This window comes from Ornithodoros turicata, chromosome 1 (genome assembly GCF_037126465.1).
Source record: "Ornithodoros turicata isolate Travis chromosome 1, ASM3712646v1, whole genome shotgun sequence".
NCBI classification, from domain to species: domain Eukaryota; kingdom Metazoa; phylum Arthropoda; class Arachnida; order Ixodida; family Argasidae; genus Ornithodoros; species Ornithodoros turicata.
In genome coordinates, this window is record NC_088201.1 from 102,395,665 (window position 1) to 102,421,967 (window position 26,303).

At 46.9% G+C, this 26,303-nt stretch overlaps 1 protein-coding gene across 1 annotated transcript in view; it reads left to right on the top strand.

Moving 5' to 3' along the window:
• The window catches only part of LOC135378521 (pantetheinase-like), a 56,865-nt gene that overhangs the window by 19,252 nt on the left and 11,310 nt on the right, over nt 1-26,303 (top strand). Inside the window, exon 5 of the mRNA XM_064611573.1 lies at nt 23,705-23,930. Coding sequence (XP_064467643.1) covers nt 23,705-23,930 — 226 coding nt within the window. The remainder of the gene's footprint in view (nt 1-23,704; nt 23,931-26,303) is intronic.

The following is a 26,303-nucleotide window of genomic DNA, read 5'->3' on the forward strand; positions in this document are numbered from 1 at the left end:
TCAGCCGTTATGACCTCCGATATCACCTCCACCAGCGCCTTGCTGAATCCTGCGAACTGGGATTCGCGACGCGGTTCCCCCTTCCGAGCATGGAGGGGGTTGAGAACCCCAACTACAACTCCTCCACAGAAGAGGGAAGTAATGTTGATAGCGACTCATCGGCAAGCTGCGGAACCGTGCTCCTTGGGAAGAGAAGTCTTCCTCCTTCGTGCAACAGTCCCGGTCTCCCATCTTCGAACGATGAGCCGCCCTTCCAGGAGGTCACAAAGCGTCCCCGCAAAGCTGCCTGCCGCAACACTGCACGAGCTTCCGCTCTAGAGGGTGCAACAGTACTATTTGCTACTACTGACCGCAACTCCAACCTCGCTCGTCTTAACCACCTCAAGATATCCGCGTTCGTCACCTCCGAGCTTCCAGGGCGAATAAGAGAGATCCGCCCAATTACTCGAAGAACATAATCGCAGTGCACGCTGTTTCACCGTCCGCAAAGCCATCACTCCTACAACTGGGGCGAATCTGCTCCGTCCCCGTGCGCGCTTATGAACCACGGCCCTCGAACTCGCGCTACGGTGTGCTCCTAGGGACCGACCCCTTGCTTACGGACGAACAACTACTGGGCGCCATCAAAACTGAACCTCCGGTCCTCGCGGCTCGACGAATCAGAAAGGATGGGGGGAGCTGTGCGGCTTACTTTCCCTGGTTCGAAGCCGCCAAACCAAATCAGCCTTCACCTCCTCACGATGCAGGTCCAAAGCTACCTACCCCATGCAGTACAGTGCAACAATTGCCTGAGATATGGCCATGTGGCTGCGTGCTGGACCCGAAAGAGGACGTGCACAACGTGCCGGACGTCTCACGACAACGCCGAGTGCCCCAATGGAGAACCGCTCTGCATTAACTGCAAGGGGAGTCATGTTGCCACGTCGGCAGACTGTCCGAAACTCAGGGAACAAAGACGCGTAGCCCGGGTGCGCTCCCGCTCTACGAGCTGCTACAAAGAAGCTCTGGTAGCAGTCAGGAAGGCTGAACGCAAGAGGAAGTCAAAACAGAAGCGCGCGTCTACCCCGCCAAGTATAACGGGTTCGCGCCATCCGCCTACCAACAGCCCTGCCCCTGAGAAGCATCCCTCGTGGGCGGACAGCGACTACCCTCCGCTCTCGCGGCGCTATCCTCGAGCGGCCGCTTCAAAGCGCACAGCGGCTAAGCATCCTGCACCTGCCATGCCACGCAACACCCAATCCCTGTCCCCCACATCCCGTGCCGTCCTAGACCGAACACGCGGCGAGGACGTCGCATCGGACATATTAAAACTGCTGTTCGCGGCACTTAAGGCAATAGTTACTGCGTGCCCTGATTGCACCGTTCTCACAGAAGTTCAATCGATCCTAGGCCTTGAAAACCTCATCGCCCCCATTCTCCTGGCGGATTAGAGCAGGAACTGAGCTCATCCAGCCTCAGCCTCACCCATCCGAACTGACTGACACAGGCCTCGCGCTGAGCCTGTGACTGCGCCTCTTTTCTTTCTCTCTTTTTTTACGCGGGAATAGCAAGTCTGCTTTTGGAGCCAGGCTAACTTTTCCCCTCTTTCTTTGTTTTTTTTTCTCTTTGCAATAAACCTATATTCCTCCCCCCCCCTTGAAACAGTTTTTTAACCACTTTAATTTTCTACACAACTCTATTAAATTTCCGTGTCAATTTTCGTACCAATCCGTTAATTTCTTTGATGTTACGGTGTCCCTGAAAGCTGGTAAACTATTGAATATAAGAGAACTATAAGAAACCCACAGATAGGCGGCAATACCTACATTTCAACAGCTACCATCCCCACGCACAAAAGAAAAACATTCCTTATGGCCAGTTGTTGCGACTAAAACGAATCTGTTCTGATCATGATGATTTCTCCAGACACGCTCGCGAGATGTCCACCGATTTTTTGAAACGGGGCTACCCACAGTCGCTAATTTCCGACGCTCTTGAAAGGGCTAAACAGAGAAACAGAAATTCCCTTCTTGGACCAGCCGCAAAGCCTGAGTGTTCCACCATAATTTTTGCTACTCAGTATTCCAAAGCCCTTAGCAACTGCAAATCAGTTCTAGCTCGCCATATTAATATCTTACACACAGATAGTAAATTAAAAGATGTGTTCCCTCACGCACCGTCTGTGACATTTCGGCGTCAGTGTAACACACTTAACTTGCTTGTTTGTCCGAATGTACAGAAACAATCTCCAGGACGTGGCCCTTGCAGCAGAATGAGATGCCAAACTTGTATATTTATTTTCCCGTCCACATCAGTTCATAGCTATGCCGGCAATTTTAATTGCCGTATTCGGGAAACGGCACGCCACTATCTGCGTCTACGTGCCCATCATAACCGTCACACTCTGATTCGCAAGCTTCACGCCAGACGGAACGCGACGGTTCATGCTGCTGTGACATCATTCAGACCTCATATCCCCAAATTCATAGTCGACCAGACGGCTCCCAAAGTGCCTCCATGGACACTGCCATCGCCGCCTCTCACTGTATCCATCCCCGGCATCAAGAACAACAAAAAGAACTATCCTGATTTTATTCTTAGGCAACTTACCCTTGACTTCATCGAGGCTCAATACCGCAACAGTACCGCTGTATACACGGATGGATCGTCGACCAGGGACACTTCATCTACAGGCTTTGCCATTCCATCAGAGTCTGTTACACGTGGGTGTCGTCTATCTCACCGTACCTCATCGACATCCGCTGAACTTTATGCTATCTTGCTGTTCTTGACATATGCGGAAGACTGTGAACCGCGGCACGGTGTAATTTACACAGACTCCAAAGCAGCTCTCCTGTGCATTAAGAACATGGGCATCCGCGGTTCCCTTGCCTCAGTGCTGATAGACATCCTGTGCGCCCTTAAATTCCCTACAAGATCGCTCCCACTACATTGCCTTTCAGTGGGTTCCAGGGCATTGCGGAATAACTGGGAACCACGAGGCCGACGCTGCCGCTGCACACCAACAACGACCTTCTATGCCCATTATACTCTCGAGAGGAGACACAAGATCCCTCCTCTGGCATTTGTCTGATTCCTGGTCTACCCTACAGTGGCAACACGACACTCCAACTACGTCCTCTTTGGGAAATGTAGACCCAACGCTGTCATACCGGCTGCCTGCAAAGGTTCCTCGTCCTCTGAAGTCACTCATCCACAGGCTACGTCTGAATGTGGCCTTCACTCCGTCCTATCGATACCAGCTAGGCTGTGAGGCTAGCCCTATGTGCAACGAGTGTGGTGTACTTGCCAACGTTGAGCACATACTCCTCCGCTGCCGGACCTATGTCAACGAGAGGCGTACACTGCAGTCACAGCTTGCCACCCTTGGCTGCCGCCCCTTCAACCTGTCGACCATCCTCGGCCCTTGGGACACCGCGGCAGACTCCAGGCCGCCTTACGTAACGTGGTTGACTTCTTTGAGGCGACAGGCCGAAAGGACTCATTATGACCCCAGCAGCGCCCTCGGACATTCACACCATCACGATCACGTCCAGCATCGTCATCGCCACTTCGATCATTCCCGTCATCTCTCATCGTCATCACTCATCATTGTCACCACTCATATTAGACCCCTAGCTATGGGCTAGCGTTCCACTCCTAGAGTGGAAAACCTCCCCACTTCATCATCACAATATATATGATGTTCTTGTTGTTTAATTTGAAAATAAGGCAATCTTTGAACTGTAATTCTTTTAATATATGTTATATGATCTTCTGTGATATATGTGGAATTCAGTACGTCGGCGAATCCTCCAATTCTATGCGAGAAAGATTTTATGGGCACAAGGCGAGGGGGGGGGGGAGATATAATTCATAAACGTCCCACCCCTGTATCTACACACTTCAATCTCCCCAATCATGACTTCAATGCGTATCTCAAAATTATTGTTTTGGAGCCCGGCTTTGTGAGTGACTCTTAACGCAAAAATCGAGAGTCATTCATAATTGCTAAACTTAACTGTTTAGCACCTGGTGGTATTAATGTATATGGAGGCCCGGTTTACCAGATAATGGAGAAGGATACACATAATACCCCTCCAATTAATGTCACCGTGTCTTCTACCTAATCCGTTTTCTCACACCTGTGCCTCAGTTGTATTAGTTGCACGAACTAACCTGTCTCCCTTTGTATTGAATTGCTTTGTATTGTATAAAAAAACTGTTAAACCACCATCCTTTCTTTTTTTTTTTTTTTGTTCAATCATGCTGAAACAACTATATGGTTGTTCTGTGTTGGTGGTTTGTAATTTTAGTAGTTTCATCATTTGTTCACTGACACAGGACTGTATTGTAGAATTCCCCAATGAGCGACGGAGTCACAAGTGCATACAACCGTCCCAAACCGGGACTCACACATTCGCCTCACCTATAACCATCGCGCCCAAGGAGGATGGTACATTCCGGCTCTGTACGGACTATCGCCTCATCAACCAGCAAACGGACCTCTTCCCATATCCGATGCCCCGCATCGACGAAATAATCGACGAGACGGGAGGTTGCCGCGTGTTCTCCTGCATAGACTTGACGAAGGGCTACTGGCAGGTACCACTGTTAGAGGAATATAAACAGTACACAGCCTTCATAACACCCTTTGATGTATATGAATATAACCAGCTTCCCTTCGGTTGGAAAAACTCGGGAGCTGGGTTTCAGAAAATCATGGATAACATCCTCAGACCATTCAAAGGGAGATTTTGCGCTGCCTACATCGACGACATTATTGTTTATTCTCGAACACCAGTGGAGCATAGCAGGCACTTGGCCCAGGTGCTCGCAGCTCTAAGCGAAGCCGGAATGAAGGTCAACTTCAGGAAGAGCTCATTTTTCCAGCAGAAGGTCACGTTCCTAGGACGCGTATTCGATGGCCAAACTAAAAGCACGAAACAGGAATCTGTAGCGCGGATATCGCGACTGCAAAAGCCGTGCGACATTCACTCACTCCGCGTCTTCCTAAGTCTGGCGGGACACTTCAGAGCGTTCATAAAGGAATATGCCCTGAAGACAAAATGCCTCACGCTACTGACAAAGAAAAATATCCCATTTCAATGGACTGAGGAGTGTGACGAAGCGTATCGGTTCCTGGTAGACAAAATATCCTCGGACCCCATACTTACCCTCCCTGACTTTGCGTTACCCTTCGAGCTTAAGACCGACGCATCCCACTATGGTACAGGAGCAGTCCTATACCAGAGGCGACCAGAAAACACAAGAGGTCGCCAACTATCGGTAGTGGGCTTCTACTCCCACACCTTCTCGGAAGCAGAACTGAACTATACTACGACAGAAATAGAAGCTCTAGCGGTAGTATACGCACTGGAGTATTTCGGTCCATACCTGGAGGGCCGAAGATTCGAGCTTTTTACTGACAACCAGGCGCTGTCTTACTTTCTAAAATTATCTGAACCGAAAGGGAGAATAGCCCGGTGGATTTCCAAGATACAGCACTTCGATTGCCATGTTTCCCACCGCAGCGCATCAGCGTTGACGGATGCTGATGCCTTGTCGCGCTTAACCATACAGACAGCAGCTGACGACGGTCACCCGGAGCATAAGGAAGTCAACGCTGCTAAACTCTGGGAATGTTGTGAGGAACTCATATTCGAAAAGGAAAAAGGCAAATTCCTCGTCCGCTTGATACACAAAATTCTGGAGTTGTACCACGACAGCCCTGAGTCCGGGGGGCACGACGGCTTCTGGCGAACATATCACAAGATCGCTGATCGGTTCGCGTGGGACAATATGAGAAACACCATACGGAGCTACGTTGCGTCGTGCCACACATGCCAGATGAACCATGCGAAATACCGACAGCAGACTGATGTTATGGTCATCCCAGAGCATTCGGCGGTACCATTCCGTGTCGTTCATGTGGACTTTGCTGAAGTTAAAAAGAAAGCAGAAGGGGTCCCCCGTACCCAAGCGTTCTTATTGGCAATTGACCAGTGCACCAGGATGGTCGCAGCAAGGCCAGGGAAGGAAGACGCCAATGCAGTCGTCAGCCTTCTCGGAAGGGAGATGTTCAAGGATACTGAAGTCGTTATTTCAGATAACGGGCCAGCGTTCCGGAGCAGGAAACTAAAGACATGGGCGTTGCAGAAAGGCATTACCCTGCGGACTACGACCCCATACCACCCGGCAGCAAACGGGCTAGCGGAGAGAGCCATCAGGGATATTAAGAACTACATAGCCGCCTACCCTCAACATCGTGGCGGATGGAAGTGTGCTCTAGAGGCAGCAGTGAAACACCACAACAGGTCACATACTAGAGCACTCGGCTGTAGCCCCCACTTCGCGCTCCACCAGACGCCTCCTATCCTACAAGCAGACAAGGAGCTCGGCATTACGGAACGGCCCGTCCTAAATGAGCGACCCCTGACCCCTAACGAGAGAGTCGAATACAGGCGTCGTATGAAAATGAACTTCGACAAACGTCGCAACACAAAGATACCACAATTGGAAGTGGGAGACTGTGTACTCGTACGGTGTGGGTTAACGGGTGGACGAGTCCCGTTTACCGGGCCTTACACGGTGACAAAGGTGATCCGCCATAACGGAGCTGTGAAGGCCATAGTCTATATGGGATCCAAGGGAACCGAAGAGAAAGCATCCATAGGGAATATCGTTCAGTACCATCCACGGAGGGATGGATTCAACAGCGGGGGAGTAATGTGGACGAGGAAGAAGGGCCGACGGTGTTAGGTGGGGGAAGAAGACGAAAAAGGAATAAAGTTCTTCTAGAATGAGTCCCGGTTTGGGACGGTTGTATGCACTTGTGACTCCGTCGCTCATTGGGGAATTCTACATGTATAATTGACTATCTTCCCACCGACCCTGTCTGCTATGCCACGAGCTCCACTGTACACTCTAAAAACCGAACTTCACCGCATAGCACGCTGTGCGCCAACCATTGCCAAGAATGACAGGGTTATCGCCTCCGATTCGAGGAGAGAGGGAGGCGTACGCCTTCTTGTGGCAATTACCATATATCGAAACTGCCACAAAAAGGCGTACCCCCCTCTCTCTCCTCGAATCAAAAGTGATAACCCTATCATTCGTGGCAATGGTTGGCTCACAGCGTGCTATGCGGTGAAGTTATGTTTTTAGAGTGTACGTATGGACCTACATGGAAAGCAGTTACACAAACACAACATTTCGAAGGAGGTCTGTTTTTTGTCAAGTGAAGCGAGATTGTTAACTTGCCACCAGAAAGCACAGTCAATCCCAGGCGCAAGGACGGTGGCGAAGGTGAAGATGATGTGCGAAATTTCCTGTCTTCTTGGGACACAGAGAGTGGGTAATAAATTATGTGTTTGGGGTCCTGTCAAGTGTGCCGTCGCACTGTGTGTGTGTGTGGGGGGGGTTAGATAATTAACATAAAGAGGCGGGTAACTAGACATGTGTGAGGCTATAATACCCCGGTTCTGCTGTACGTTTATTTGTGTCTTCACCAGATGAAGTGTAGGTTCTGCACGAAAGCTTGTGTAGTGTTTATGTTAAAGGTTTATATCAAAAAGTGCTTCATTCCCTGGACTTATTGTGTTCCCGCTACTACCAGACTGGACTGTGTATTTTTTCCTTCATCGCTCAAGTGTCCGCAGACCAGGAGGACGTGATACAGGTCACCGCGTACACCACACGTGGAACAGAGACTGGATGCGCCGACACCGAGGAGATGTTTGAAAGCAGGTGTAAAAGCCACATGAAGTCTCATGCGATGGAAGATCGTGGTAAAAGAACGTGGCATTCGGCGGGGGAGAGTAAGGGACAATGTGGGGTCAACACAGTAAACGAGAGAGTGGGTGGTGATATCATGTTGCCATTAAGAGTGCATCTTAGGGCCGGTGATGCTTGAGACGAGGGAACGGCGATGCCCTCGAGACAAGATGATAGGACACGCTGTACTGATGCGAGTCAGAGGGAAAAATGCATGTATCAAAACATGTAAATTACATGTATTACACAAAAAATTACATGTATCAGTTTTGCATATCGTTTTTTTTTCTTTTTTTGTAGACAGTCTTCATGATAATACTTCTGTAAGCTCTGGTAGGGAACGAACATTGATTTCGAGAGCATAACACGGGCTGTGAACACAGTTTTTAATTAAAGGGGACAACCGGCAGGGTGCATTTCGAGACCTCGGTGTTGCACAGATGCTTTAGTCGAGGTTAGCTCCAATCACACAGAATTGGGAAAATCATAATCACACGTCGACGCACGTTACGCTATGGCATTCGACCACTATAATAGAAAAGGTAATGGGTTGATTTGTAGACTTTGTACATTTTGTGACATTTTGTACACGTTACCATAACTCGTGGGAGGATTTGGTACAGTACTACTTCGAAAAAGATCCACGAAACGATGTCATCTTCGCTGTCTTTCGACATGTCATAGATATGGTCGTATCCGGAGATATGGGAGAAATTACAGAATGACAGGTACGAGAAGGTTGAGCGCCGAATCTACGCTCGCAACAAAAATATCTGCACGTAAAGTTTGGAAGGGCCACTGGGATTGCCGGTCGAATTTTGGAAATCAGCTAACAAAAAATTGAAATCCGCGACGTGGGATGTGGTCGGAATCCTCGCCGATGGTGTTGCTTTCACTAAAAAAAGCAGTCAGACCAAACAATCATTTCAAGCGGCGTATATCGAACGAATCATTACAGATTTGTTGAAATTACATTTGTCTATTGCTATGGAAAGTATTAAAGGGGCTATGAACTCTACCAAGCTAGCCCGCCGACTGTGTCGACACCAAACGGCGAAATAACTTGTTGGCTGAGACACCTTCTGTATAGATAAGCCTGATAGGTCCATATACAACCAATACGATCAGGCTTAACCCCGGCTCGATACCGTGGTCGGTCAGTCCGCCACTGTTTTCCAATGTGAGCACGCATTTCTTCTTATCTTCATGTTTTAGGCTTTATTACAGAAACCATGCGCAGAACGAAAGAAAGGTGCCCGAGTGCTTTGTGGACTAAATTGTGATACGAAATGCCTACGTTGCGTGCTGTCGTCGTCGCCGTCAGAGGCAGAAAGAAAGTGAATTGCCACATCGTACAAAACAAGGCGCGTCAAACGAATGACGAGAAGTATATTGCACGGTCCCACATTTTCTGTCCAGCATTTTAGGCCATATCGCCAACACGCGTAACTTCGTCAATTTTTCCTGCTGCTTGTACACTGATCTCCGACAGACTAGAGCAGGCGACGTTATGTGTACCTCCGCGTTGGCGTCTGATTGGGTGCTACAGTTCTTCAAATGACGTAACAATGGATGGAGGTATCAGGATGGCGGTACGTCCAGTCGTCCGCATCGGAAAACAGTGCGCTTTTCCATTAACGCTGCACCCGTTATGAAGGAGAAGTATTGAACAAGAACTTGTAAATCGATCAATCAATCATCTTTCATCGTTGTAAATCGAACTACGAAGCGTAGAAGAACAATGTTACACCTATTGCTCCCGCAACTAGATAGCTGCAGATAGGAGTTCGTACATCCTTTAAAACTGAAAAACAAATTATATCACATGATGCCCCCCCCCCCCCCCCGATCACGTCCATGCAATTATTTCAGGCTAACAGTTGGCATCGCCGTTTGGACCAACTATGATTCCAGAGCAGAAATTCATTGCGACAGTTCAGCATCTCATGAACCAAAATTTACTGAAAGTCAATGCCCATTACAACTACGTTGGACGATTGGGCAAATTTGACCTGATACTATCAAGTGTGGGAGGCACACGGGTTCGAACCCCGGCGCCAGGTGTGCTGTCTGGGGTTTTTCCTGGCTTTTCCTCAGACGCTGTCAGACGTGTGTCGACACAGTTCCCTTATAAGTCGGCCCAGGACGCGCATTCCCCAAAGTGATGTTGGCCACCTCTGTGAGGGCGACAAGGGCGACCTCCTTCACCAACTGCACCACCATAACCTTACCAGAAGCTATATACGCGAAAGGGCAACATCAACAGAGGTTTGCAAGTTTGCAGTGAAGTTTGTGGCAACCAAATGCCAATTACTAAAACGCTATAGACACGGCAAAGACATATCACCAGTACTAATCAACGCTGGGTTCAAGCGACCTATCATAAGGAACTGCTATTTAGTACACTCTCAATTCAACACTACTCGGGGCAAGGTTGGCGAATCAAAGATTCATAGCATGGAAGGCCACATCACTTCAAGAATAAGCGTGCGATATCAAAAACAAAGGAATTATGATAGAAATATTTAGTATATTCTTTGTACCTGTTGTAGTAATTACTACATTGAATTCCACACATCTCAACCAAGATCATATTGTGAAGACAAATTTTTGACCGTTTGAGCGTGGTACCGCTTGGGACAAAAGTTTACGGAACACCGGGTTGTTGCATTTCTCAATTGGAGCGACACCCTAGCAGCAAACACAAGCGGACACATATACTGCAAGACGTATAGAATAGCCGGTCACCCGTTTCTTATCCAATCTCTTACAGAAATCCACCTCCGATCCTCGGACACGCTCCGATCAAGAAGACAGTTCCGTGTACCGTAAACATTTGTCCCAAGCTGTACAGAGTGAGGTAAATCAATAGCTTCGGTAAGGGAATCGACGCGAAATGTTTTTCTATACAACCGGGATATGAACCGTCAGGTGTTTGCTTGCCAAACAATGAACACCTCCTCTTTGTGCATTAACAATCTGAAAGGCTCAGGTATCTACTTCGTAAGTTAACGCAGCCAATTTGTGCTTCATAATCGTAAAACTGACGTATGAATTCGACTTCCAGCAATCATCATATGTAAAAACTTGCCACGCATAAACATAGCTGATTATTCAATTACCAAAATATACAAGAGATTTTTCGAAGTCCTGCTGCAAACTATCTATCAATCTATACGCGAGGTGAGAGCTGTACGAAAAATAGTATATGAATGAAATCATATTATACGAAATATGTCCAAATGGCTGTACTTTAATTTTAGAGGATTTTAACTAGTAATTAGGTGACCAGAGCCAAACTGCGCACCAGAAGCTATACATACGCGAAAGGGCAACATCAACACAGGTTTGCAAGTTTGCAGTGCAAGTTTGTGGCGCACCGTTCAGCGCACCAAAAGTCAGTTCTTTTCCCTTCAGTCTTCAATAGTCAAAATCCATCATGTTACACAATTTCTTAGAAGTACAAATTCTGGTACAAATGGCATTCCCAATGCCACCATACCTCCGACACTTTGTTGTCGCTATTGTTTCAGTTGAAATGAGTCAAACTTTTAAAAAAAATCCTTTGTACAGAAGGGGGAATGTTAGAAAAACTTGTACATAATCAGACAATCAATACAGCATGCATGTTTGAGCTCTACGAAACGGAGAAGTGGCAACTCTGTGCTTAGGTGTGTACTCTTAGCCGATGGAATTCAACCTGATTGCAGTTCTTGCCCCATGTCAGAGCCACGCCCAATACCGTCGATGTCTTCTGATGTTCCTGGAGTTCCTCTTGTCTACCGGTTTGCTACGGACGCTGTAGAGTCATACTCCGTACCTGAATAACCACTGGTTCTTCTTTCGTGTGTGTGTGCGTTTCTTTCTTTTAACAACACCAGCTTTCGTACATCGATCGGCGGACAATTTATGACCGAACATAGAAACAAGAAAGCGTTCCTTCCCCGCATCCTGCAATGGAATGCTAGAAGCTTGTTTCATAAACAGGCCGACCTCAAACTCCTATTACGGAATATGGACCTTGATGTGTTAGCGATACAAGAGAGCCTTACCCAACCATCATTCAATATCCCGCCGTTTGTCTCCTACAGTGCCAAAGGCCACCATGCGGACGGCCTCCCGCGTGCATCGCTATTTGTCAAACGGTTCATTGCCCAGGCTGAAATTGACCTATCCCACCTTTGCTCTTCAACTGAAGAATATGTAGGGTGTCTACTGAGGGCCGGCTCCAAGTCAGTCACAGTCATATCTGTATACCAGTGGGGTCATGCTCCGCCCAACGTCGAGTCTCTCAAGGCTCTGCGGCTCGTTTGTCCAGGTCCCCTAATTGTGTGCGGATATTTCAATGCGAGCCACAGTCTCTGGGGTGGTCGACGAAACTGCAGACGTGGTAATTCCATTGTTAATTACCTCTCCTCCAGCGACCTCGTGGTGCTCAACACCGGCTCTCCTACATATATGCGTTCACCGCGCTACCTAAATGCCATCGATTTGACTCTGGTCTCTCCTGACGTCACCCTAAAGTGGGAAGCCGAGCCTGACACATTGGGTTCAGATCATTTCCCCATCCTGCTTTCGCCTCCGAGTCGCTGCAACGGCCCCAGGAAAACGAAGACTATTACCAACTGGGTGAAGTTCAGGGAGGGACTGGTCGGCTCCACGGCAGATACCTTGCTCGACTCTGTAAAGGCGTCATTGGCTAATAGCTCAAAAGCAGTATCCTACCTGGCCAGTATGCCTGCCCCTGACCTCCGATACCTCAACCTCCGTGCTGCGCGGCGACGAGCACAGCGACGAGCTCTGAGAACCGGCCTTCAGGGCGACTGGGTCGCTTACAGGCGTGTCTGTGCTTCCCATAGAAGGTATACCTTGAAATTAAGGCGGACCCAATGGAGACGGTTCAGCGAGTCCCTCAATGCCCACACTCCAACAACGAAGGTTTGGCATACCCTGCGAGCGATCGAAAGCCTTCCCGAGCCTGTCGACCCGCTTGTCACTTTATCGGTAGCGTCAAACAGGGAGCCCAAGAACATAGCCGAAGACTATGCCAGTGAGCTAGCTCGCGTCGCAAGTTACAGTGCCCAACGCCTTTTTCCTAGCCACACTGGAGCAAATGGTTCCCCGGCGGACGACGACCTCACGATGTCCGAGCTGAAGTCCGCCATCCAAGGCTTAAAGCGGCGCAGTGCAGTTGGCCCGGACGGGATCCCTAACCAGGCCCTCAAGAACCTAGGCGACGACCAACTCGACGCTCTGCTCCAACTATATAACAACGTCTGGACCTCTGGATGCATCCCATCTGATTGGAAACATGCTCGAGTAATACCCGTCCTAAAGCCGGGGGTGGGGGGGGGGGGCACCGAGCCAACTGTCCTCCTACCGTCCCATTGCCCTAACCTCGTGCGTTGGCAAATTATTGGAGCGTATAATTCACAAAAGGCTGGCTTGGGTCTTGGAGCGAGGCGATTGCTTCCCAGATCACATTACGGCATTCCGGAAGGGCTGGAGCGCGTCTGACGCAATCGCTGAAGTGGCTACTAGCCTGAAGCAAGCGAGAGAGTCCAATGAGTTTGTTCTCGCTTTCTTCATTGACGTGAAGAAGGCATACGACTCGGTAACGCACTCGGCATGTTTCGCTGCGCTCGAAGCAGCTCGAGTCACTGGCCGCCTTCTAGGATACCTGTGTGACTTTCTGTTCAACAGAACGTTTGACGTTTCCGTCCGCGGGTGTATCAGCTCTGTGAAGAAGTTTGAGCGAGGAGTCCCACAAGGCAATGTTCTATCACCTATACTATTCAACCTAATCATGGCAGGGATTCACTCAGGAATTCGCCCTACACCGTACGCCCTCCATCTCACCATCTACGCGGACGACATCTGCCTCCGCATTGTGGGAACAGACAAGGAGAAAGTTCGTGACACAGCTGACCATTGCCTTGAACGGGCTCAATGCAGCGCTGCTTGCGAGAGGGCTGGAAGCGTCACCAGAGAAGTCAAAATGCATGGTCTGCATTCCCCGTGGAAAGTACGTGGGCAAAGACTTCCCAAGCCTCAGGATTAACAACACTCCCATCCCAAGACACGCGTCATGTAAATATCTTGGTGTCACCATCGATAGCACATTACGCTGTTCCTAGCAAGTAAACGAGACTATCTGCAAGGGGAAGAAAACGCTCAACCTGCTACGCAGAATCAGCGGTAAATCATGGGGCTGCAATGAGCGGTCATTGCTCACCCTTCACAAAGCCCTGATCTTGTCACGCATTCTCTACGTGGCGCCATACGTAGACCTCGCGCCTATACAATGGCAGGCCCTTGAGCGCCTTCATCGCGCTGGCATAAGAACTGCGCTTGGTCTCCCAACGTTCTCTGGCGTCACCCAAACGTACCTGGAAGCTAAGGAAAAGCCTGTTAGTGTCCACTCTGAGCTCAAAGGACTCCAGTTTCTGGATGATGCATCAACATCCATCAGCAAGCATTCCCTCTTCACCGGCCTCGAACAGAGGACACACACATCCCTAGGACGCCTGGCTAGTGCCACCAGCTCTCTAGCCAACAGGGGCGCTCTTCCTCGGCTCCCAGCTAGTTCACCTACGCCGCCGTGGCGGGAGTTCGTGCCCGCAACAACGCTTCACATCCCGGGTCTACGGAAGAAGAGCGAGTCCAGCCCCCTAGTGGCCAGGATGGCGGCTGAGAACCTGATCAGCGACGTTTATCACACACATACTCTGGTGTTCACGGATGGCTCCATTGACCACCGTTCCAAAAGTGCTACCAGTGCGTACTACATCCCGTCAATTAACAAGGCCTGGCAAGGGAAATCAGTTCGCTACCCAATCTCATCTACGACGGCCGAACTCCTGGCCTTGCTACACGCAGCTGCTGCGGTTCAAGTCACCGGAATACCTAAGGCCGTCTTGCTTACGGACTACAGAAGTGCCCTCAACAACGTGATAAACCCCATGTGTGGTAGCATTCTGGCCCAATGTATAAGGAGATCGTGTGCCCAGCATAGGCTACCCGGAGGTGAGCTAACGCTCCAATGGATCCCATCTCATGTCGGCATCAGAGGCAACGAACGAGCGGACCAGCTAGCTTCCTCAGCACACAACAGCTGCAGCCCATCCTTAGCAGTCCCGGCCGACACTGACAGGCTCATGGTCGTCAAACAGCTAGTTGAGGTGCGTCACCCTGGCATACAGGACATCATGCAGAATCACCGACCCTCTCTTCCCACGAAAGATCTTCCCCGTGGTATGCAGACAATGCTCCATCGATTACGCACAGGATCTGCGTTCACGAACTCGCAACTGTGCAAGATCGGCTCCAGGGAGGACTCCAGTTGCGGACACTGTAATCATCCGGAGACAATTGCGCATATCCTGACAGAATGCCGTGCATACCATGCCATGCGGGAAACCCATCTTCCCCACGCCAGGCCTGGTATACTGACGGTCGTCCTCTTCCCCGAAGGTTCTTGTGCGGAACGACTTTCAAAAACTCGCGGCCTCGTGCGCTTTCTTCAAGCAACGGGCCTAGCGGAGAGACCACTCTAGTGCACCTCTCACCTACAGTGTGCTTCCGTCCCATCAGTACCGGTCATCCTGCCTCTACATCACTTTGAAGTCCTCAACTCCCCTTTCTCCCACTTTCTTTTCCTTTTTTTTGGCTATAGTCGTGACGATGCCCACTTGAGTGCGGCCAACAACGGCAAGGTACCTCGACCCCCCGTCTTCTTTTTTGCGGCGTAGCACAGCCAGTGGAGGAGAGCTCAATTGTTGTACTTGCACATAACGTTAACTTCATTCTCATATCTAACATCTAATGTTTCGCGTGTAATGGGGTAGTGTACTGCACTCCAGTAGTGAATCACCCCATATCATGGTCAGGATTTATTTGTTGTAGTTTGATAGGTCTGTGTCCATTAGACTTTGCTGCATTAATTGATAAATGTGACGAACATTTACATTCCGATTAACATTCATTTTACGAAACGATCCGATTTTTATCAACGTTTTTACATTTTCATTGTCGCTTAAAATCGCATAATCTGCAGAAGGAAGTCGCTAAACTGGCAACACTGCCTAACAGTTGATATCCTGGTTGTATTGATAAATGTTTCGCGTCGATTCCCTAACTGAACCTGTTCACTGATCTAACTCTGTACCACGCTAAAACGGTCAAAAATTGGTCGTCAATTTGTTCTTAGTTGCAGTGTGTTGAATTCAATTCTTACAATTTCTTCTACAATACTTTCTTTATAGGTCACTTGATCCAGAGTTGATCAGTACTGGTGACCAGTACTGTACTGTTGTTCAGATCAGTACTGGTGGTAAATGTCTAGCCCTGAATTTTGTTATGCAAATGAGCGCAAACCGAAACTGCGGTCACCAGGAGCGCAGAGACCACAGCACTCATTTCACGCCAGAAGGTCACGTGATTTGGAGCGATGGTGGTGACGGGAGTAGATGTCGCCATGCTGGCCACATAAACCACTTTCGGGCCCCAGCAAGCCTCCGTCGGCGTAGATCATGCGCTCTTGAGGCGCACTTTTTCGCTTTCTTTCTCTTTTTTTTTTCTTCTTCTTCTCCACCTTTCCATTTTTTGTTTGTTTGTTTTTGCATACCAAAATTCAGCTATGCATGTTAAACGCGTGCACCCTTTTCTAGATTTTTAAAACATGGAAAGGTTTTCAACGAGGACTGTCTCACGTTCCGCTATTTCGCTTTTGCCCAATATTCCCTAATTAAGGACTGAATTCGCGAATTTTATGCAATTAATCATCTTGTAGTTACATACTCTCTTTCAAAGGATGTCCGCCAGACCGTATAACTCAACTGCAAAAACGACATCTGTGCTGCTCACATAGTTTTTTTTTTAAATAAAAACTCTGCAAAGGATAAAAATAAACACCCTGTATATCGAAGTTAAAGGGACTCTGACCAGAAGTTCAACAAATCTTTCGTTTGCATCTATTACGAAGGTATAATATGCCTCCAAGCCCGGAAATATTTTGGCTGTGCGCGGCGGCAAAGTTTGCCAAACGGGGAGCTGAAAACCAGCTTGGCTTTTCCTCCTCAACTCACGCAATCGGCGCCGAAATCTAGCCTCTTTGTAGTGGTTATCCGCCAATTTCCGTGTGCGTGACGAAAACATGAGGTTCATGTTTCATTGGGCGCCCGGACCGGAAGTTCTGTTGTTAGTTTGTGAGAGCGGCGGCATCCGGAAAGCGATCTTCAATATGGACGTCGAAGCAAGAAATGCGGAGACTTCGAGACTTCGAATTTTTTCTGACGTTTCTGCGATCGGGAAGGAAGTTCTGTGTGCTGAACAGTTCTGAAGCCTCGCTTTCGAAACGTCGCCGATGCCGCAAATGCGAGCCCAAATCAATTAAGCTCTACGAACATCGGTCACAGATGAAGCAATCAGTCGCCTGTCTCCGACAGACAGGTAAGCGATGAGCTTTTTAACGCACACTGTGATCGAACATGTAAACGCGTTCTCTGAAATTTCGTGTCCTCATATTTAATGCGTACTTGCTGTTTAAGGTGCCGGTGCGGCTGGTGTGTCATAATGCCGAAGGAGATCGAATGCTTGTGATGCAAGGAGCTCGAAAGCGCAGCCGAATGACAGCAACATGAGTGCATTACATCCCACGCAGATTTCCAACTTCTATGCCTCAATACGACTGTCCTGAAGGTGACATATATTGAATTCTGTGGGCAGCGCGAACCTATGAGCGACCATATTCACAAGTGAGTCACATTTGGCCCTGTCGAACGATGTTAAAATTTGGTCGCTCAAAATTGGTTTGGTCCTGCATTAAAGTCGCTAAAGCGTATAAGCGTATTCATATTTTGTACATATTTTTCCCCATCCATGATCATTTATCATTCATTGCCTCTCATTTGTTAATAGCCGTATTTTGTATCGTCCTGTATCGTTGATCTTGTGTGTGTGTTGTGCTTGTTGTATAGTACCCACGTGAAATTCGTTCAGTAAATCTCTCCGACACAAAACCTCCAGTACAGGACACACCACATAAAAGACGACACAATACAGAACTGTGAACTGGAGAAAAGCAATATAGGCAACTGTGTAATTGTCAGTGTGCTGTGTCTTAAGTTACCTTTTTATGTCTTGCCCTGTGCTTAGGTTTTTAGCGATATTGAGTGTTCTTACTTTCGATTCACTGAAAAGTACAAAAAAAAATGTTAGCTTCTAAAAGAATACAGCATGTGTATATACAGGGCGTGTGCAGATAAATTGCAGTCGCTCTCAAGTACATGTGGAAATGCCACGACACACACCCTGTACTGTGACCGGCTACCTATTTGCCTAAATTATATTTTATGTACATCTGCGTAGACGATATGGATATACTGCGTATCGCCAGTTTGCAACGTGTTTTTACCACAAGCTTGGGAAAAACAAGAACATGGTCATCCCAGCCTGTGCAGCGAACAGGGTGTGGCGAGCCTTCCACACAGAAACTGCCATAGGCTTCAAGTACCGAACATCCTAACTGGAGGTACCTCTTCGCACAGCTCGTCTATCGCATTTAAACTAATTCAGCATCTGTATTTAGGATTAATAGCTCTCAGGATGATGCATGGTCCATGAGTTCAATATGTTGTGTTGAAACACAACACTAGTTTTTTTTCATGAGTCTTGCGGAACGATAGATGAGAACTCCTTTCATGACATTGTGTACCGTTGCTACACTGCACAATTTCTTGAGCAAGACTGATGAACAAATGAAAAGCAGAGTCTGTCTTTCAACTATGCATGTTCCTTGTAACTTCTGTATTTGTTAAGTGACCCATGCTGTTGTCTCCCCTCATGTAATGCCCGCAAGGGCCTTTGAAGTATATTTATGAATAAATAAATATCAAAACCGGAAAAACATGTAACATCTATTGTAATACATATCCTCTCTTTGTGTGAATGATATATAAACATTCTCAGAAGGTATGTTGTCACACTTTGCCTCATTGTGCCTAAAGCCTAATTCCACCCGTTACATCATCTCCACATCCTCAGTCTCCAAAGCTGTACAAGGCTAAAGTAATCAGGTACTACATAAAAAAGGGGGAAGGAGGAAATTCAAAGCTGACACATCTAAATTCAAAGAAACCCTGGTGATTTCTCGGGGCTACTCATGTCTTGGATGAGATCCCCATAGAAAACAGCTTTTCTGACCCTCAGTTATTGATTCCCTTGATTGCCCTGACTGTGAGGCAATACTCATCGGCTTGGTGGCAAGTGGGCTTGTGTCTGATAGTGCGGTTTGGGATAAAGGGAGCAAGGAACATCTCTCTGTCGGTCTTAAGAAGAATATCAACATAACCTGTCAAGGCATAGCATTTCATATTGCTTTCAGTAAGTACAACACTGCTCATAGAAGTTGTGAAGTTGTGACCATTCATGTTGAGGAAGCATACTGGAGTTACCTCAGGCAGTGCATCCAGAACTGGGAGTCAGGTTCATAGAGAGCACCTTATGAGAGGAACAGCGACAGTGCCCAGTGAAGACACTACAGCAATTTTGCGCACGTTTAGGGGGTCACGCCTTTTAACAGTTTTGATGGAAAGCAGGGTGTGTGTAACACTGACCTCTGGTGTATGAGTTCTTGTTATCTACAATCAGGTACCCATGTTCTAGTAACCTGGAAAAGCTTTAGCTCTCTTGTCGGAAATTGCTAATGAATCTGAGTGTCTTCTGTGGAAACAGGTTGTAACTGTCTTTCTATCCACCTTTCTTAGTTGCCCTAGCAAAAGCAAATATGTAATGCTGCAGACAATATCTAATGCTAGCACACCAATTGCTTTGAGTGTTCTCAGGCTTCTGAAATGGAGGTACCTCGTGCATACGCTGTACCATGTCGGCAAGAACATAAATCAGATTGCCTTTACTTTCGAAATTGGCCCTTCAGTGCTCCATGTGACTGCAAGAATGGTATCCCCTAAATAGGCAATAAGAATGATTTTGATATTTGAAAATATATTCCAAATGCCGGGTGACGACCTCATAATGTAGCAGCCTTTACTGCAAGCACCGCTTAACACAACGATTAAAAACGGAGCGTAAACGTTTTGCCGCCTATCCGGGTGGCATCATCTGTACAACAAGGGCCAAAGACGAGCACATCAGCCTACTTATCTAAGAGGGCGCCATACACATCCGATAAGAGGCCACGGTTTGTATTACAGGCTGATGCATCACGTCTGATAAACCAAGACTCTAATCACTTTCTAGGGCCACATCGCTAGTCATGTGCAAAGGTTACCGCACCATCAAAATTAAATACATGTCCCTTAGGCCAACAATGGTAGACTAATTCGGTCCTGGTTTGAGCAGCATTAGAAGCCTTGGCAACGTCCCTTGTGTGCTCTTTTAGTCTTGTCCCATGTTTATCTGTCTCGCATCACAGTCTATGCACTTAACTTTATATGCACAGTCTTAACGCTTGATGGGTACAGTGCCCTTCAAATGGCGTATGAAACACCATGGTTGAGAGGAATGCACACCACTGATTTGACTCCTTCGATGTTGTTTTTGATTGTTCTCTGTTGTAGCGATGATGCCACCCAGATAGTCGACGAAACGTTCTCTCTCTTTGTTCTCAATTGTTGTTTTAACTCGGTGTTTTCAGTAAAGGATTCTACATTATGAACTTTGTTTGAATGGTGATTAGTGGCGAGCGTCATACCCTGGGCCACTACTCTAACAAGTGCTTGGGGTGATGTGGTGAAATGGGGTAATGAGCCTTGTAAACAATTTACTTGGCAATATATTTCTTTATCTGTCATAGGTTGAAGAACCGTGTGGTGTTACATAACGGATGGGCGTGTAATTATACAAGACCGATCACCTAAAGGCATTGCTTCACACTAGATTAAAATGTGATGCAAATGTAAAGTGACAAATGCTGCATGGTGGCAATATGATAGGTTCTCCTCACGAATTGTTGGCACGGTTGTGGTTAGTCAAGAAACTGCATATCCAGTTAATGGTAGCAGGATCAAATTTTAATGAGGCTAGTTTGGCCAACAAGCAAGCATAAAGCACTGTGTCAAAAGCCCTCACAAAATAAAATAAAAAATACTGCATCTACGTGAACCCAGAAATCAAGACAGTTTAAAACGCTGTGACTGAATTATGTTAGTTTTGTCTAAATACCCTTTTCTAAAGCCATGCTGGAATTTAAAAAAAAAGAAATTGATAGACTCAACATGGTTAACAACGTGCTGGCATACATGATGTGCTCCATTAGTTTACAGGGAATCCTAAAAAGTGGAGCTGGTTATTAGATAGAAAGAGCATAGCTGACACCTCTTCTGAAGACAGAAATTAGCTTGTGACCTATGCCCACGGCTCAGACATATACAAAGCACCTTTCACACAGATTAACGCATCTTCGTTCCAGCACTTCCACCTTCAAATGTTCATCGCTGTTGAGTAGTCTGTCATTCTTGTAACACAGATCTTAATTGAAATGCAGGTGCATAAGGGATGGTCTGAAAGAAAAGCGTTTAGTTTTACTCCTCTTAATGTTTCCGAAAACAAACTCCACAGTGACTATTCTTCTGAAATGAGCAACTTCGGAACGAAAGCAAAAACTATCTCTGGCCACATCATTGTATCCAACTTAAACACGACACTTCAATTGAATAATGGCAGTTAAAGATGATGATGCTGATTCAATTTTAATGGCGCATAAGCAAGTCAGGCTATAGCACGCCAAAACCATGGGAAAATTGTGACTATTAAAAATCAGACGATTATACTAAAATAATATTATATTAAAAATAAGCAGTGGAAGAAAAGGCAGAAACAATTGTTGGCATTGTGTGGCTGGTCTCGATTTTTCCACACTAGGTGTTCAATAATAATGTACGCTAGATATGCTATAGCATCAAAAGTACAGCGATATACAGACTCAATATGTGGTGGGGATATGTGAAACCAATATAACACATACTTACATTTCAAACTTCATTGAAAAAGGCAGTTCAAGTCTGTCGGATTTGTCAGACTCGATACAAAGTAAGCACAGTGTGGAATGACTGATTCATCTTTCGAAAGCAGAGGTGCAGCCCCCACGACCTTTCGTCATATCAATGCCTCAGAGCGGCATAGACTAGTCAGGAGCCATCAGATGAGTCACATAAAGTATAACTGGGTTCATGAAGCGGAGGGTTCTGTGGGATACATAAGAAAGCATATGTGTTACAGAACAGCTATGAGAATGATTGGATGCACTTGCATGGTTTTGAGTGCGTAGACTTAGAACTGAAAAATAAATGTGCTAACCTTGTTGAAACTGCTTTTCCGTCAGAACCACACGAGAGCACACTTGGTTTCTTTAGATCAACGTTCAAAGAAGTCAACTTCAGCATTTGCAGTACATCATCAGGTCCCGATGCTCCTTTGATACGCAGCAGACAGAATTTCGCTGAGGCGAGTGACTGCCGTAGCGGTTCGTTGCTACGCAGCAGATCAAGAACAGTACGCCGAATAGGTGAAACGTTCATAATATGGCGAACAACTCCAACACCAAATACAATGACCCGAAAAAGGCAGGATGAGCCGGGAATCACGCAAGTTCGCAAGCTCGTCATATGGCAGCCATTACTGCTGACCGGATACGGAACCATATAAGACAACAGAACGCAGATGGAAACGGCAATCGTAGAACCTACTGCATGTGTTAAATGCAGGGTATATTTTCCTTCTTGAGACTCTGTAACAAAAACATATTAACATATAAATGCCATTTCATAAAGGGAATTGACAGGGTATTGTGTGACCATGTGACGCGTTTGAGCCAATGGTGGGTGTTGCCAGTGGCCCTCCTGTTGACGTCATTTTGATGGTGGGCCGGGGTGGATATTCTATATAAACGTATGTTTTCTCGGTTTGACGCTAGGCGTGCTGCACTCGGATGAAGTCGAATGTTTAAAATTCGAGTTTAGAAAAACCGTGGGGTTTTAATGCGTGAATTTTCGCATGGAGAGTCCTTGTTGGGTGCTCTATCGACTGCAAGTACGAAAGAGCTCCCACAACTTCTGGTCAGAGTTCCTTTAAGAAATCGGTAAATAGTAACTAGATTGACTATTTTGAAGTGGGTTTTTCTCCTTCACCTGATTGGCATTACAACTGGCACAATTCCCTCCACCACTGGCATATAATTGGTATTAATAAATATAGTTTCACTTGTACTTTGTGTGTATGTCCATTTTTGCGTGCGCATGTTGGCGCGTAGTATATATTGAGCGTCAAATAATGGCGCAGCTCGCTGGGGTCAAAGACTTGGCTCGCCGCCTATTCGCCGCTCATGGGGGTTTCCGATCCACCAATAGCCAACCCTGTACTACTAAAAGGGTCCGAGCTTTCACTGGTACAATGGGACTGACCAAGTCAAACGACGCTTGTGCTGAAAATTTAGCACGAACGAGTAACACCGGTATACCTACTACATGCGCATGATTACTACGAATAGCAAATGACTGATTTCAGGCCAAGTCAGGCGACGAAGTGCTATGGATCGCGCAGCATAATAATGGTACCGTGATGTAACGCGCGGGGTAGGAGAACGGATAATTTCGACCACCAGGGGTTCTTTTAGCGTGCACCGGAGATCTCCGACACACGGTGCTGGGAGCAATGTTTACCTCCCCCACATTGGTACCTTCCTCGGCCGGGATAGAACCCGCAATCTTGAGTTCAGCAAGCCAACACGTTATCGACTGAATATTTCGGCATGTTCGAAAGCATAAAGCGTAATGATGGTAATTGATGGTAAAAGGAATTTTGTCGACCATTCAATATGTTGCGAAAATGTACTTCATATAGCAAGCGACGGTACTGGGTAACCGGCACTGACGCGTGAAATGTGCGTTCACATGATACCGCGAAACTGAAAGATACTCGTAATATCGCGCAGGTATAGGGACGACGTGCTGGAAGTGAATGACCGTGTCATAATGGAAGAGAGTACCATGGACTATGCCGCAGTGAAGCTAGAAGGCACTTTGGGGGAAGAGACTGTGTGCCAAGGAAATTATTGCTGCACAGTGAGATTCGCTGTTCCGTCGATGAACGACAGCTTCTTCCTCCTGTTCAAAATTGGATACAAACCGACCCCAGTGGGCATCAGACTCGGAGTACAGGTAACGTCTTTACTGTCACGCATAGAAGGATAGCAACATTTGATTCCGGCTAGGCGCGTGTTTCAATGTTCTGGTTACACAGCTTCTTAGCGGCCTTTCCGGACGTACTGCCACGTTGAGTGTCGCTCGAGTTCTTGCCTACTGTGCATAGTGTGTGTGTGTGATTAATGGTATTCTTTATCACTCGCGCAACGATCACAAAACGTGGCCACGTCATCACACAGACGTCGCTGCCATGCATGATATTTCTAGTCCTGCGCGCTTGTCCTGTAAACCGTGACTGGTCTTTTAATAGAAGAGTAAACCAAGAATAAATCTCCGAACGCAAAGAAATAAAACTACAGGCGAGCGTTCATCATAATGCAGATATCTTAACTGTAAGAAGACCACGACTCCCGCCCAGTGTTGCCACACGTTTTAAAAAAAATGTCTGGAGATTTTATGCTGAAATATCTGGAGATCTCGCCATATATCTGGAGACTTCCTTTTCAAAGAGAAAACGTCAATTATGTTTTACTTTTCAGGTTCAAAACAAGTTTAATGAAAACCACTTTATTTTTGCACATATTTATGAAGGCAGAAAAATAGGCGATGTCAAGTTGCCGGTGGTGAGTAAATCAAAGAGTGATATTAAACGGTAGGAGCAACTTATTTATTTACACATGGTAACGAGACTTTCGTGAAAGAGACTGCACTTCTTCAGGTTACAAAAATATAAACATGGTACAGGAGCATATATACAGTTGACGGGGGAGTTTTGGCATGAGAGGGTAATAGGGTGATGGAAAGGATGCAAATACAGGTACAAATGAAAAGAACACAAATACAAACGCAGAGGTATCAGAAGCGCAGCATAACGCGAGTCCAAGGGTTTCCTAGTTTCATCCCGACCAAATGCTGGGTGTTCCCCTTGTGGCAACACACGCTGCCAAACATGTCATTTCATTAGCCCATGTACATTTATCTCGAGCACCCCAAATTCTTTTACTGTTGAAATCCGACAGGGATTGCACTGCAACTCTTTTAACATATGTTACCTTATTATGTGCAAGAAATGCTGTATTCAGTATATCGGAGAAACCTCGAACACCACGAGGGAAAGGTTTTACGCCCATAAATCCGATATTGTGAATAACCATCCTACATCCGTTTCTATACATTTTAACCTTCCTGGACAATCTTTGGATACGGACCTCAAAATCGTTATCCTTGAATCGGGTTAGAACAGCGACATGAAGCGCAAATATCGCGAATCCTTTTTAATTGCAAAATTCCAGTTTCTGAAGCCTTAAGGTTTGAACATCCATGCAGGCCAACTACAATTATTTAACCCGTAAATATCATTTCTCGCATAAAATAAAATAAAATAATGATAAACACACACGCACACAAACTGTAAAACAACTCTCCATTTTTCTTTTACATAGGCGGCAACCGCATGGAGTAACTTTTGCCAACTGAATCGGGCCAACGGAGCGCCAACTTAGCGTGAACGGAACGGTATAGAAGCTATGCGACCGCATGTCCACGTTGAGGTTGTCATCGTGGAGCGTCGGCCTAGCGTTTACCACCGCTTGTTGCACGCGAAGAGGCAATGCTTATTGTAGTAAACTGCTGTGCGCATTGTTTAGTAACATAAATCATACTTTAGCTGTTCTTGAAAAAGTACGGTGCTAATGACATCTAGAAATCAGGTGATTACAAGAAATTTTGAGATACGAAGACAATGTTGGCTTATCAGTGTTTCTAGCAATGCTCACTAAAGAAATATCAGACTGCATTTTTGTTACCGTTATCTCCTCACACATTTCCGATTTGCCATGTGCCACAAATAATATTTTGATGTTTCATTTAGTCCCCTTCGCCTTGCACACACCTTGCCACCTCCTGCCAAAGGATATATTTTAAGTTCCAAAGGGGTGGCCTCCATGAAACCTCCGATATTATTATATCCACGTCGAAGTCCGCGCGACGGGCCATCTGCGTGTCCTTCTAGGAGGCAGGGCGAAGAGAGCAAAGCCCGAAAGGAAACAAAAAAGCGGTCACAGGCATGGTCACAGGTGGCTTTGTCACGTGCTTGTCGCATTTCCTGTGAAGTGTGTTTTCATTGGCGCACACGGTTCCGTCCGGTGGCGTCACTTCCTCTCCTCAGACTAAATATCTATCCTTTGCAGAAACCGGGTCATCGGTCCATCGTCTATTGTTCGTTTAGTAGGTCACCGTTCTTTTCAAGTTCTGCTGCCATTCAGTTGGCTAAAGTGCTCCATGCGGTTGCCGCCATATTCTCTTCGTTTGACTCTCTCCTGAGACCCCCCACCTCTGTCTTCACGTTCTCACGGTCCACTGGTCACCTTTGTACTCCGCACCTGTGTC